General features: G+C 42.5%; 1 protein-coding gene across 1 annotated transcript in view; it reads left to right on the top strand.

Moving 5' to 3' along the window:
* The window catches only part of npr2 (natriuretic peptide receptor 2), a 204,274-nt gene that overhangs the window by 32,663 nt on the left and 157,542 nt on the right, over window positions 1-14,069 (top strand). The window contains 1 exon segment of the mRNA XM_055160010.1: window positions 8,915-9,099. Coding sequence (XP_055015985.1) covers window positions 8,915-9,099 — 185 coding nt within the window.

Genomic DNA, 14,069 nt, shown 5'->3' with positions numbered 1-14,069 from the left:
TAATTAAAAATAAAGAAAATAAATAAATAAATAATTAAAAATAAATTAAAAATAAAAAAAGAAAGAAAGAAATGTCACAGAGGAGCACACAACTCACATGGTATTAAAAGTCAGAGAATAAAAGTGGGTCTTAAGGCGAGACTTAAAATACTCCACCGTTGGGGCTGTTCGGACAGTAAAGTAAAATATATTTTTTAAAAATACTCTTGGCAATATATCGAAAAAGCATCGATATCGACACTGTACCATCACATTAAACAATCCGACATATCGATATTTTGACATCCTGTAGCAGCGGGCGGGTTGTTGCCGTCCTGCTCCTTCCTCTTCACTTCGTTCTTGGTGACGCTGTGATTCGAGTGAGTGGGTGCGTTTGCTTTCCTCTGATGAAAAGGCAGGAGGTCTGATCACTGTAATCACCGGCTCCTGTTTACTGCTCCCACAATGCAGCGGGGCACGCGGGGGGGGGGGGGGGGGGCATCGCATCACGGGGGAGCAGGGAGCACTTTACGGCGGCTCGTAAAGAAAGACGCGAGGGGGACACAAACACAAAGGAGGACGGGAGCCTGGTGCGAGAAACAGTCTGAGAAACACGAAAAACAGAACGAGATCAACTGAAACGGTTTTGCAGAGGTCCAGAGTTCTTCCTCTTGTACCTTGCGTCCTCGTTTTTCACTGTGGCGGTCATGCTGAAAACAACTAGCATGCTAACACTCATTTCCTGATTACTGAACACTAAAACGCCTGGAAAACAGTAAACATCAGACTTATTTACACCTTATACAGTTGCCACGTTTACATGAGAGCTTTAATTCCGAAAAAAAAATCATTTAATTCTGGATAAAAATGAATTCCGCTTTAAAAAAAAAAGACCATGTAAACACTTAATTCCTGATGAAAATGATTATTCAGGATTAAACTTAATCCCGAAGTAAGTGGGTGGTTTGTTCCGATTTTAAAGTCAAATTAATTTGTTCCTCAATCATGTAAACCAGCAGTGTCAAACTCAAATTCACAGAGGCCAAAATTAAAGGTTGTATGGAGGATTTTTTTTTTAGTTTCAAATTGTCAATGAAAGTTTAAAACACCATTACAGAGACGCAGCAGCCTTGTAATTATGATGATGAAAAAAAAGAATGAAAATCTATCAACTGTGGACGTAGTGAGGCCAGATAAACATCAGCTAATTGATAACAAGGCTACCTCATTTTCTATTGGCTGTTAGGTCGTCAATCGTCAATCTCGCAAACTCTAGTTTTTCTAGTTAAGTCTGCGATGGCGGACGAGATCGACCAGTGTGACTCGCCGACGCGCGCGGCGATTATGGTGGTTTATGCTACGCTTACTTAGAGACTTTTTCTAAAGGAGGTGGAGCTGTTCTGCACTAGTTTGTTGCGATGCGGACGGACGAGAATCACCACGACAGTTGCACCAAGTCCGTTTTTGAGGTCGCTGAAAGAAGAAAGGAAGAAGGGAAGATGGAGCGAAGAGAATGAACCAGAAAGTGAGGTGAAAGAAGACTGGAGCGAAGACAAACTGAGGTGATTCTTTCCAGCGACTGCGCAATTGAAGTAGACGAAGGGTCTAAAAACTGACGTGTTGGTCACTAAATTACTTCTAGACAGGTCACTTCAACAGTAATTCTGAATGCGCACCGGCTGTAAACAAGCGTGATTTCTAGAGTAAAGAGGCGGGAGGAGGTGTTTCTACTGAGGAGCTGTGGAGGAGGAAGGTGGTGTCACACATGCACAACATTTGAAAAAGGACTGTCACTGTATTTCTTTTCCCTTAAAAAATCCTCTATACAACCTTTAAAAACTGGGACTAAGTCGTGGGACAAACTAAATATTTTTGAAAAATGTCAACAGTATCTGCATGTTTTCTCTTCTTTCGAGATCTGTAACGTTAAACCTTTTCTTATTCAAATAAATGTTTAATTACAGTTTTGCTTAAACATTGAATTCAGAACAAGCAAAATATAAAATAATAATAACATTTTAAATAAATAATGTGTAAAAGTCGATCTGTAGCCGGCGGGCAGCTCTAAAATTGTTTAATAAAGAAGAGAACCAAGGTAACTGACTGCAGGACTTCAGAGTTACACTGCGCCGTAGCAAGTTGTGGATGAATTATTTAAAAATGGGAACAGTTTTTCCCCCGTAAGCTCCCCTGTTCTTGTAAATAGTTTAGTCTTTCTTTTGACTTTTTTCTTTTTTTTTACAGACAAGAGCAAAATTGAACTGCAAATCTGTCTGTGTATTTGCTCTTTCCAAATAAAAAGAAAACGAAAAAAAAAAGGAAAAGAAAAATGTTTACAAGAATGACTGTTTTTCTTTTTTTTTTTTTTTTTTTTTTCATTGGATCATTTGCAGCATTACAAATGAAAAACAAAACATAGACCACGACTACACGGGTCATGAGGAAGAGTCCAAACTGAAGCAAAAGCACCAAACACATCAACAACAAGTTTGCATTTACAACTTCACTCACTGTACGTGTAAGAGACAAAATATAAATTAAAACAAACTAAATCCAGTGCATAATTCATTCATTCCAGTGCTCCATAGCTTTCAAAACATAACACTTTATACTCTTTTTACAAGGCTTCTGCAGTGTTGGACTGTTTAAGGCCCCTGTCCACACTAGTTCATACTGGAGTCGTTTTGGTTGTGGATGCAGAGTTCGTTCACATTAATCTGATTGAAAACGGCTCCAGAGACGGAAAGATCTGGTGCCTCCAGCTCCCACGAATTCACCTGCGTACAGATCTGATCCGGCACCGTGTGGACACCTGAAAACACTGATACTCTGATGTAGGGACGGGCATTCGATGACATTTTCTTAATCGATCGTCGGAAGAATTAACGATCGATTATCGATTAATCATTAACGTTTTTATATCAAAATGATCATCATTATTATTACTATCTGCACTAATCTGCATAAATAAATTCAACTTTACGACATATAAACATAACGACTCTAGAGCCACATCAGCTGTTTGACATTATAATGTGTTTAATTCAGTTTTGTTCAAATCTCACAGAAACAAAACTTAAAACTGCATCACTAATTTACATAAACTAAGTGAAGATAAAACTCCAGCTCTTGTGTCGCTGATGTGGTTCAACTTGTGTTGGATTAAAAGACATGACTCAGGTGAATACAGGTCAGTGTGACCAGATTTGTGTTTGTCAAAACCAGGACAGCGTACGGGGGGAGGGGGGCGGGGCCTCGTCATCCACATTGAGCGACTCTCACCTGGAAAAACTTTTTCCCACTGGACACAGAAACATATGTGCTGCTTTATACACTGTGCACATGGACTCACACTTGTCCCAACGCAACGGAAAGTGTGGAATTTCTTGTACAAATCATCGTTAAATCCACATTTGTGCTTCGGTTCGTTACAGACTGACCCACTGTTTGTGTCTCGCTCCTTCTGATGCAGAGACACATGTACACACCTGTTTGGTCACGATACACACAGACACCTACATTCGGTTTGTCGATTAAAATTTACGTAATCGATGAAAGTCTTAATGATCAATTATCGATTAATCGACTATTCATGCCCATCCCTACTCTGATGTAGGTCTGTGCACCGATGATCATACGCACAGACTGTATAATCTCTCAAAAGTTTAACATGAACCATCTCCAACACGACAGAAACACAGAACAGACTCACCATCAGCAGAACATCCTCTGTCACAGAAAGAACACTCATATTCCACTGAGTCGTGTCCTTTAGTCCGACAGAAGCTGAACCACATCAGTGCACAAGGAAAGAGCTGTTTTCTTGAGCTTAGTTTATTAGTCATGTGGTTTTAAGTTTAGTTTCTGTAAAACGTAAACAAATCTGTTCAAATCTGTGTGGAAAGGGAAGACCTGCGGACACAGAAACGAGTCAGTCGTCACTCTGAGCCGCCGTGCTCGTCTTAAAATCCAGTGTTACGCTAAGTAACAACTGAACCTCGTCGTCGGTCCAAGAAAAGAGTTTTTACACTCGCCATCTCCCTCGACTCAAAATCACTTCAGACTTCCTTGTTTTTACTGCTCACGTGACATCGGGACGTCGTGACACCAGCCTTAGAGTGACCATATTTCCGTTTGTGAAAACCCGGACACCTTGGGGGGGGGTCCTCACCGTTTTGCGGATTTATTTTTATTTTTTTACAGCATATGAACGCGTATTGTGTATTAGAGGCGGGTAGTAATTACACACGGGTAAGTCAGGAGTAAACCAGGTCTAAACCAGGACTAATCTTGGATTTAAGAGAGAGAACGCAGAGCAGTTTGTCGGGCAATTGTCGCGTTTACCTCCGTGAGGTGCGGAGCTGAGCCGGTCCTTTCTCCTGTGGTCACTTCCGAGCTCGTCCCGACAGTGAGTCCTGTTTCAGTCCTGGTTTAGTCCTGTTTTAGTCCTAGTTCAGTCGTGGATTAGTCCTCCTCTTCAGTCTTGGAATCAGTCCTGGGTTAGTCTTGGTTCAGTCTTGGTTCAGTCTGTGCCGTAGGCAGCGTAAAAGTTTGATATAATCTCAGGTTAACGGGCAGGTGCGGTCCTGTACTGGCGGGTGCGGTGTTGTACTGGGGGTCTCCAAAAATGGAGCCGTGCAGTTCTCTGCGCTGTAGCTCCATTACGGAATAAATGAATCTTCAGTTTGTTACATAAAGAAGGAGGAAAAACCCGGACATTTGCATCACTTCATAAAAAAACCCCGGACGCCCAGGACAAGACGCAAAATACGGACATGTCCGGGGAAAAATGGATGTTTGGTTGCCCTAACCAGCCGATCACGTGACTAGTGCTGCAGGTGGTTTTGTGTTACTGTGTGGACAGGGAACGCTTTGATTGCACACAGTGTAATCAAAGTTTCAGTGTAAATGGGGTCTAAAATCACCACTGTGGTTGTTCCACAAACTAACTCTACCAGAAACACAATCACTTTTTAAAGATGCTAGTTTAGTTTAGTTTTAACGAAGGCACAAAAGTTTTTCGTTTATGATCGTGCAAAATAAACCACAATGAGAATGAAAAAATTTACGGATTTTTGTTTTCGTTTATGGTCGAAAAATGCCTGTTTTTCTGTTTTTCTAGATATTTTTGAGCTATAAAACCACCTGTAATTGAATAAATGTAAAGTAGAGCTGTTTAATGTCACACTGTGGAACATTCCAGGCCATAGTAATGACGACGAAAGACAAAATCTGCCGCTGTGGTCTGTCATAATCTGGAGGTGTCGACAGAACGTGGTGATTTGTTTTGATGACGTTTACGGCGACGCATCCTGAAGGGCCGGGGATTCACAACTTTCCAGAAATCCAGCGGAAGTAGTTTTAGATCGGGATTGCGATTTAAAAATGCCCAACATCCAACATAATGACCCCCGGGCGTGTTTACAGCCCTGGAAGTCCAAACAGGAGGGGTCGGATGTTTAACTGAAGTGAAGTGAAAGATAAGTTCTCGCTCTTATCGTACGGAAACCTCAGAGGAAGACACTTGTTCACGACATAAAACCATCTGTGTGAGGACATTCTAGAGAATGTTCGCTCTCAAGGTAAAGGCTACGTGGGAGGATTATGTCATCTCAGAAGCTTTACCTGTGAGTCTGTACATTCTGATCTAATATTGATTTGAGCGAGAACAGCTCTAATGCTCGATTATTTTAGTTATAAAACCAGTGTTCCGGCCTGGACTGGTAATCGAGAACACTGGGCATTTTCCCCAGTGGACCGACGGTCCTCAGGGGCCGATTTAGACGAGACCAATCAGGATACAGTTGCGTACGAAAGCGGCCCCAGCCCTTCCCCGCACTGATCCCCACCAGTTTCATAGCGTCGAGCGTGGGAGAAAACTAAGAGGAAGAAAGGGCGAGGTCTAAACCAGGTCTGAACCAGGACTGAGTCAGGTCTTAAACAAGTCTAAACCAGATCTGGATCAGGTCTGAACCAGATCTAAACCTGGTCTAAACCAGGACTGTGCCAGATCTAAACCAGGTCTAATTTAGGTCTGAACCAGGTCTAAACCAGGACTGAATCAGGTCTAAATTAGATCTAAACCAGGTCTAAACCAGGACTGAATCAGGTCTAAATTAGATCTAAACCAGGTCTAAACCAGGACTGAACCAGGTCTAATTTAGGTTTGAACCAGGACTGAGTTAGGTCTTAAACAAGTCTAAACCAGATCTGGATCAGGTCTGAACCAGCCAGGTCTAAACCAGATCTGAACCAGATCTAAACCAGGTCTAAACCAGGACCGAACCAGGTCTAATTTAGGTCTGAACCAGGTCTAAACCAACTCTGAATCAGGTCTGAACTAGGACTGAACAAGGTCTAAATTAGATCTGAACCAGGTTTAAACCAGATCTAAACCAGGTCTAAACCAGGACTGTGCCAGATCTAAACCAGGTCTAATTTAGGTCTGAACCAGGTCTAAACCAGCTCTGAATCAGGTCTGAACCAAGACTGAACGAGGTATGAACTAGGTTTAAACCAGGACTGAATCAGGTCTAAATTAGATCTAAACCAGGTCTAAACCAGGACTGAACCAGGTCTAAACCAGGACTGAATCAGGTCTAAACCAGATCTGGATCAGGTCTGAACCAGCCAGGTCTAAACCAGATCTGAACCAGATCTAAACCAGGTCTAAACCAGGTGTCTAAACCAGGACTGAACCAGGTCTAACTTAGGTCTGAACCAGGTCTTAAACAAGTCTGAACCAGATCTAAACCAGGACTGAACTAGGTCTAAACAATTATAATTACAGTAGTTATTATTTGTAGTATTAGTAATTCGCTTCAGGGAACATGTCCTTAAATTATTCGGTTGTGTTGTGTTAATTATGAGGTGCCGGTCTAAGCCAAAAACGACTGGGCCGTTGTTGTTTTTTTGTGTTTTTTTGTCCCAGTCCAGTCCTGCCAGTGTTTTTACAGTATTTAACAGGAGCTTTCAAACCAGCCTGGGTCTGAGTTTGTGTCCTCTGTCTGCAGGTCACAACAGCAACAGGTTCATTTATGATTGTAGTATTGTTTTGAAAATGGAACTAAACACCGAATTTACTTTTTTTTGCTACTAAACTGTGCATATGTTGTTTTAGCCGCATTATCTCCTGTTCCTTGTCATGTTTGGATGACTTTGCATCTTTCTGGTCAAAAATCTAAACCTAAATCGAATTAGTACGAATCCTCTAATCTAATGTAAATGTATAATCTAAATCTCCCTCCGGTGCCTCTGCAGTGTCCAGTAGTTGGTGACATCACACAGCACTGTTCTGATCACACACGCTGGTTTCTGATACAAATGCGGGGTGAAATTTAGACCAATCACAATGTTCCTTATATCTCCAGAACTCCCCTACACCCCCAAACCCATTCTTCCCTTTAGTCCTCCAGAACCCCCCCCCCCCCACACACACACACACACACACACACTCTCCCCTTTCGTCTTCCATACCCCACACCTGACTCTCCCCTTTACTCCTACATACCCCCTCCTCCCCCCTCAGTCTCCCCTTTTAGTCCTCCAAACCTCCCTCCCTCACACTTCCCTTTAGTCCTCCAGACCTCCCCTACACACTACCTTTTAGTCCCAGACCTCCCCCCTACACACTACCTTTTAGTCCTCCAGACCTCCCCTCCCCCTTTTAGTCCTCCACCTCCCCCTTTTCCCCAGTCCTCACTCCCCCTCCCCCCCCTTTAGTCCTCCAAACTCGTTCCCTCCTCCCCCTTTCACTCTCCCCTTTAGTCCTCCAAACTCTGTCCTTCCTCCCCCTTTCACTCTCCCCTTTAGTCCTCCAAACTCTGTCCTTCCTCCCCCTTTCACTCTCCCCTTTAGTCCTCCAAACTCTGTCCTTCCTCCCCCTTTCACTCTCCCTTTTAGTCCTCCAGACCCCACCCCGTCTCTTCCCCTCACTCTTACCTTTAGTCTTCCACACCCCACCCCTCAGCCTCCCCTTTAGTCCTCTAAACTCCATCCCTCCTCCCCGTCGCTCTCCCCTTTGCTCCTCCGAACCTTGCACCTCACTCTCCCCTTTATAGTTCTCCAGACCCCACCCCTCCTCCCCGTCACTCTCCCCCTTTAGTCCTCCAATCTCCGCCCCTCCTCCCTCGTCACTCTTCCCTTTAGTCCTAATTAAAGGTTGTATGGAGGATTTTTGTTTGTTTGTTTGTTTGTTTCAAATTGTCAATGAAAGTTCAAAATAGAATTATAGAAATGCAGCAGCCTTGTAATTATGATGACCAAAAAAAAAAAAAAAAAAAAGAATGAACAGATAAACATCAGCCAATAGACAACGAGGCTCCCTCTTTATCTATTGGCTGTTAGGTTGTCAATCAAACTCCCTATGTTTCTACATTTTTGGCTTGCCGACACGCTGGGATTGCATGGTTTATGTTCGCCTCTCACGCACTGATGCCATTTACTCAACCAGCACAGCGGTTCTTGGCGTCTTTTTCGAACTAGCTTCCTTTCAGTTTGCACAAATTTTGTTTTAATGACAGACAAGAATTCACGACTAATTCGCCGCAAAAGAAAGTCCATTTTTGACTTCACTGAAAGAAGAAGAGAAAGGAAAAGGAGCGAAGCACAACATTTTAAAAAGGACAAACAGTTGCTGCATTTCTCTTTCCTTGGAAAATCTTCTATACAACCTTTAACGCGTCACCTCACATGTCTGAGTAAAAATGAAAGTGATAAAAAAAACGCCACTTTACAGTTCGGTTTCCTTTTCGAGTTTTTAAACCGAAATTATTTTTGCGTTTAATTTTATTCTGCTCTTGTGCTGAACAGTGAGTCTAACGTTGTCCTCTTGTGTCCTCCCCCTTGTGTCCTCCCCCTTGTGTCCTCCCCCTTGTGTCCTCCCCCTTGTGTCCTCCCCCTTGTGTCCTCCCCCTTGTGTCCTCCTCGTGAACAGTCATCTACATCTGCGGGCCCCTGGACACGTTCCTGATGATCATGAAGCTGTTCCAGAGCGAGATCAGCGACCCGGAGAACTACGCCATCTTCTACCTGGACGTGTTCGCCGAGAGCCTGCAGAGCCAACGCCGGCCCTGGCACAACGCCGACCCGGACTGGGCCGACCCGATCCAGCTCTTTAAGGTGAGCGCATGACCCGAGTGACCGGACTCCCCTGTCGACCCGGGACAGTCCCGGTTTTGAGCCTGTGTCCCCCGTCCCAGAAGATTTGTATATAAAACCAGTGATTTGTCTCAGTTTTATACAAGAAATGTTGATCTAAACCAGGACTAAACCAGGATAATATCAGGTCTAAACCAGGACTAAACCAGGATAATATCAGGTCTAAACCAGGACTAAACCAGGATAATATCAGGTCTAAACCAGGTCTAAACCAGGATAATATCAGGTCTAAACCAGGACTAAACCAGGATAATATCAGGTCTAAACCAGGACTAAACCAGGATAATATCAGGTCTAAACCAGGACTAAACCAGGATAATATCAGGTCTAAACCAGGACTAAACTAGGTCGAAACTACTAAACAGGACTAAACCAGGACTAAACCAGGATAATATCAGGTCTAAACCAGGACTAAACCAGGATAATATCAGGTCTAAACCAGGACTAAACCAGGATAATATCAGGTCTAAACCAGGTCTAAACCAGGATAATATCAGGTCTAAACCAGGTCTAAACCAGGATAATATCAGGTCTCAACCAGGACTAAACTAGGTCGAAACTTGGACTAAACCAGGACCAAACCAAGTCTAAACCAGGACTAAACCAGGTCTAAACCAGGACTAAACCAGGACTAAACCAGGTCTAAACCAGGATAATATCAGGTCTAAACCAGGTCTAAACTAGAGCTAAACCAGGACTAAACTAGGTCTAAACTAGGACTAAACCAGAACTATATCAGGTCTATTTCAGGTCTAAACCAGGACTAAACTAAGTCGAAACTTGGACTAAACCAGGACCAAACCAAGTCTAAACTAGGTCTAAACCAGGACTACAAGTCTAAACCAGGACTAAACCAGGCCTAAACTAGGGCTAAACCAGGACTAAACCAGGACTACACTAGGACTAAACCTGGACTAAGCCAGAACTAAAACAGGACTGAACAGGTCTAAACCAGCTATAAACCAAAATTGAACCACGACTAAACCCGGTCTCAGTCCTAGTCTCAGTCCCGGTTTAAATTCTGGTCTCAGTCCCGGTCTGGTCCCGGTTTCCTGATCACCCGACAGTCTACACGGGCGCACGTCCGGGCCAGTCCCGACACTCCTGGTTCAGTTCTGGTTTAGTCCTGGTTTAGGAACGAGACTTAGACATGAACTAAGACTAGGACAGAGACCGATTTAGACCTCGTTTAGAGCTGGTTTAGTCCTGTTTTAGTCCTGCTGTAGTCCGTATGTGGCGCAAAAGTCCGGCACAAAATCGAAAAATAAAAAAAAAGGAATCTGTTTTTTCAATTTGGTTTGGGAGACAAATCATGAAAAAAAAAACGTAGTTTTTTGTTTTCTTATTTTTGGTTTTATTTTGAAAAACGAATGAACTGCTGAGCTTTCTATCAGGAACTCACTGCTGCTGCTCAGACATAAATCCTTCAAATGCAAAGTTGGTTTTACTTCTGAAATTATTCTATGGACACAGACGTTCACATGGACAGTCTGGAGTAATAATAGATTTTCTTCGGTGTTTTGTGGAGCGGGTAAGAACTACTGTATGACCGTTGACATGCACTAGTCTAACACCAACGACCAACACTCTAGATCACGAGGTAATGAGGCCCAATGTCCAAAAATCCGAACTGTTCCTTTAATTATACCATCAAATTACCTGAGAATACATTTTATCTAACCACTCATAACTTTCCAACCATAAAAGACGGAAACTTAAACGATAAAACGAGTGTCCAGTAGGAACTTTGTTTTCCTCCAAACTCATGCGCTCCGTCCATTTTGATTGGTCCAAACTTTGCCAAAGAGCGTAGTGAGTCAAAATGGTCGATGCTCTGAGCGTCTGTGTTCAGAACAATTTAAAAAGTCGCAGATGTTTCTCGAATAAATGGACCAGTAGAGATGAACCAGGAGAGATGGATAGAGATAAAGATGCCAGATCACTTTCGTTTGCTGTTTAGAGCCCGAAGCTCGTCCTCCCGGTGGAACACAGACTCCATACCATTTCCATTTAAGACCTGGAAAGATGCTCTGCTAATTTTAGAATTTCACAAAGTCTAAAAGGAGCAGTGATGGGCAGGCCGGACAAAAACACCACTGTGATGTAGAAAGTGTTAAACGCGAAGCTTTCATCAGAACTTACAGAGTTTTACAAATTCTGCACTCGGTTCTCCAGTGCAATATAGAACAATACAGAAGAACTCAAACATGTACGACTCAATCCAAATACAACTGTGAGTACGGTAAAGATGAACGAAAACTATTCTAACATGATTACAAGCTCATAAAACTTTAAGGATAATATGTCTCATCACATTCTGAGATGCTTAATGCTCGTCTAGAGGTCGTTTATTTTAAGAGAACTTCAAGTAAAATAATCTTGCTGCACGGACACATCATTTCAAAACTTTTAAGACATTTTCTGATACATTGAAGTGTTTATATCTTAAATTTTGGCCAAGATTTTTGCAGTGAGAAGACCCGATGGTGTTTAAAGTGTTTAAAGTAAACTGGAAAATGTCTGTTGTTCAGTTGTGTTGTGTTATTGTGATATTTTATGTAGGCGAACAAAACTGTGGACATGCTACTTTTCTCTCGTCATAAAACAAATAATTAAGATTTAAAAGCGCTTAATAATAATTTCAGCATGTAGATTGGACTGAAACAGAGCAAAGGATCATGGTCTATGTAGTTCCCTCAGTTTTTTTTAGCTGTTGCTGCACCAAAACAATGAATTTAAGCAAAGAGACTTGTGATTCGATATATCGTGATGGTCCACGATATTAATGTGAGACTTTTGACGAGACGATATCACAATATTTCGGATACGTCTCTTATTTTTCACATCAAGTACATTGTTAAAAATGAACTAGAATATATATATGATTGAGGGCCACACGACAACGCTTTTGGTCGAAACGGTGAAGTTTTTATTTGTTTTGGCCTTTCGCCCACACGGAGCTGGCGTTTCGTGTGGGCGAAAATGGTGTTTTTTAAGAACAGGTTCCAGAGTGGAGAAATCTGAGAATGTCGGCATTGCAGTGCCATGCAGATTACACACACGGATCAATAACAAAAATGATGCATAAGTAATTAAACTGTTGCATTTTGAAACAAAGTTATTCTAATAATTCTCAACCAAATCTTATGACTAAAAACGAAAACTTATGTTTAACTTTTGCAAAACAAAACGGCGATATTTCTGGGATACATCTAAACTCGATTAAATTACCTTAAAGTAAAAAAAAAAAACTGTGATGGGATTTGCATTATTAAATATTATTATCATTGTTACAGCGCCACATACAGGTGTGGCAGGTGTATTACATCGTTTTCACTCAGTGCTCTGTTGTCGTCTGGATGTGAAGATTTATTGATCCGACACGTGTGAGAACGCAATTTTTTTCAGCCCGTAAAAAAAATTAAAATCTAGGAGCGTTGTCGTGTGGACGTAGCCTAAAACACAATGTCTAAATTGGAAATCCCTCCCCTCCCTTAGAACTGCACCCTCTGTGATCTCAATGGAACTGGGACATTTTTACTTATTGTCTGGGGTTGTACAAAAGTAAATACTAAAGACTTTTTTTTTAAATAAACAGGATTGAACAATCGATCTCATTCACAAACATACAATGCCCAAATAAAAAGAAACCAGACTTCTCCTTTATAGAGTCTTACAAGCATTTATTTTTCAAAATGCCACCTCCCAGGCGACGTTTATGATGAGGGTCTGAACAAAAGACGCAAAAGTGGCATCTCGTCTTCACTTTTTATTCCATGTTTAGACGAGTGTTTACGCAAAAGTGTGTGGAATTGGAATTGTGTGTGATGCTATGTTTCTGTGTCCTGTATGTTTGTGACGTAAACACGTACGCGACCTGAGCAGATCTGACCAGAGTTTTGCGTCTTGGGCAGTGTAGACGGAAACACTACGGCGGAGTGTATTAAAACTTTTCCTTTTTTCTGGAGGGTGGTTTCAGATTTTTACATTTTTAAGCCCCGAAAACTGCTTCACCGTCTAAACAAAAGACACTTCCGATAAAATATTTTGTCGTTCTCGTGTGAACAGACCCTCATTTTAAAGGTGCATAGTGTAACTAGGCCAAGTTACAGGTCAGATCTGTGGAGAGGCGAGCCCGCGACCATCAGAAGCCTGTTTTTCTAAGTATTTTTGAGCTATAAAACCAGCTGTAATTGACTAAACGTAAAGTAGAGCTGTACAATAACACTCCGAACCATGACGTATCCATGGAAACGAGCAGGTGACGGAAACCCAACCATAAAAAGTTACACAGTTCCCCTTTAAGAGCTCAAAAAGTCAATACAGCAAAGTCTCCATTAGATTCCCTGAGCTGGGTCCTTATCTGTTTGCTGTTTTCTTATCAACATGTTACGAAAAACTAAAGTCTAAAGTTCAAACAAACATTTTAACATTTCGTTTTCATTCCTCCGCCCGAGCGTTTGACCCCGGCCTCGGCCCACATCGCGTCGTCTCGTCCGCTCGTGATGGTGAAACGTGGCTCTTAACCGTTTTGTTGTTTTGTTTTTCGCCGTTTTGTCTCAGTGACGCGTTTGTGCACGAACAGGCCCAGAGGAAGCCGCTCGTTTATCGCTAATGCTTTTCCGTGCGCGTGTGTGGGGGCGAGAGCGTGTGTCGTAATGACCCGCAGTGACCCGTCAGTGACCTCGCTGCAGACCAGGTTTTGGCCCCTGGTCCTGGCTCCGGTCCCGGCTCTGGTCCTGGTTCCGGTCCTGGCTCCGGTCCAGACCCTGAGTGCCTGTATCAGCCCCAGCAGAAGTCATTAAGTGTGATTAGGCTTTGTGAGAGCTGCTGTTACGTGTTTGTGGAGCTTGGAGGGACACAGAAGTAACTAAATACAAATACTTAAGTAAAAGTAGACCTGTACTTGTACTGCGTTACATTTAAAGTGA

This window comes from Boleophthalmus pectinirostris, unplaced genomic scaffold, assembly GCF_026225935.1.
Source record: "Boleophthalmus pectinirostris isolate CB_2022bp ecotype Guang Dong unplaced genomic scaffold, ASM2622593v1 HiC_scaffold_2826, whole genome shotgun sequence".
In the NCBI taxonomy this organism is placed as follows: Eukaryota; Metazoa; Chordata; class Actinopteri; order Gobiiformes; family Gobiidae; genus Boleophthalmus; species Boleophthalmus pectinirostris.
This window is presented reverse-complemented; position numbering and strand designations above follow the sequence as displayed.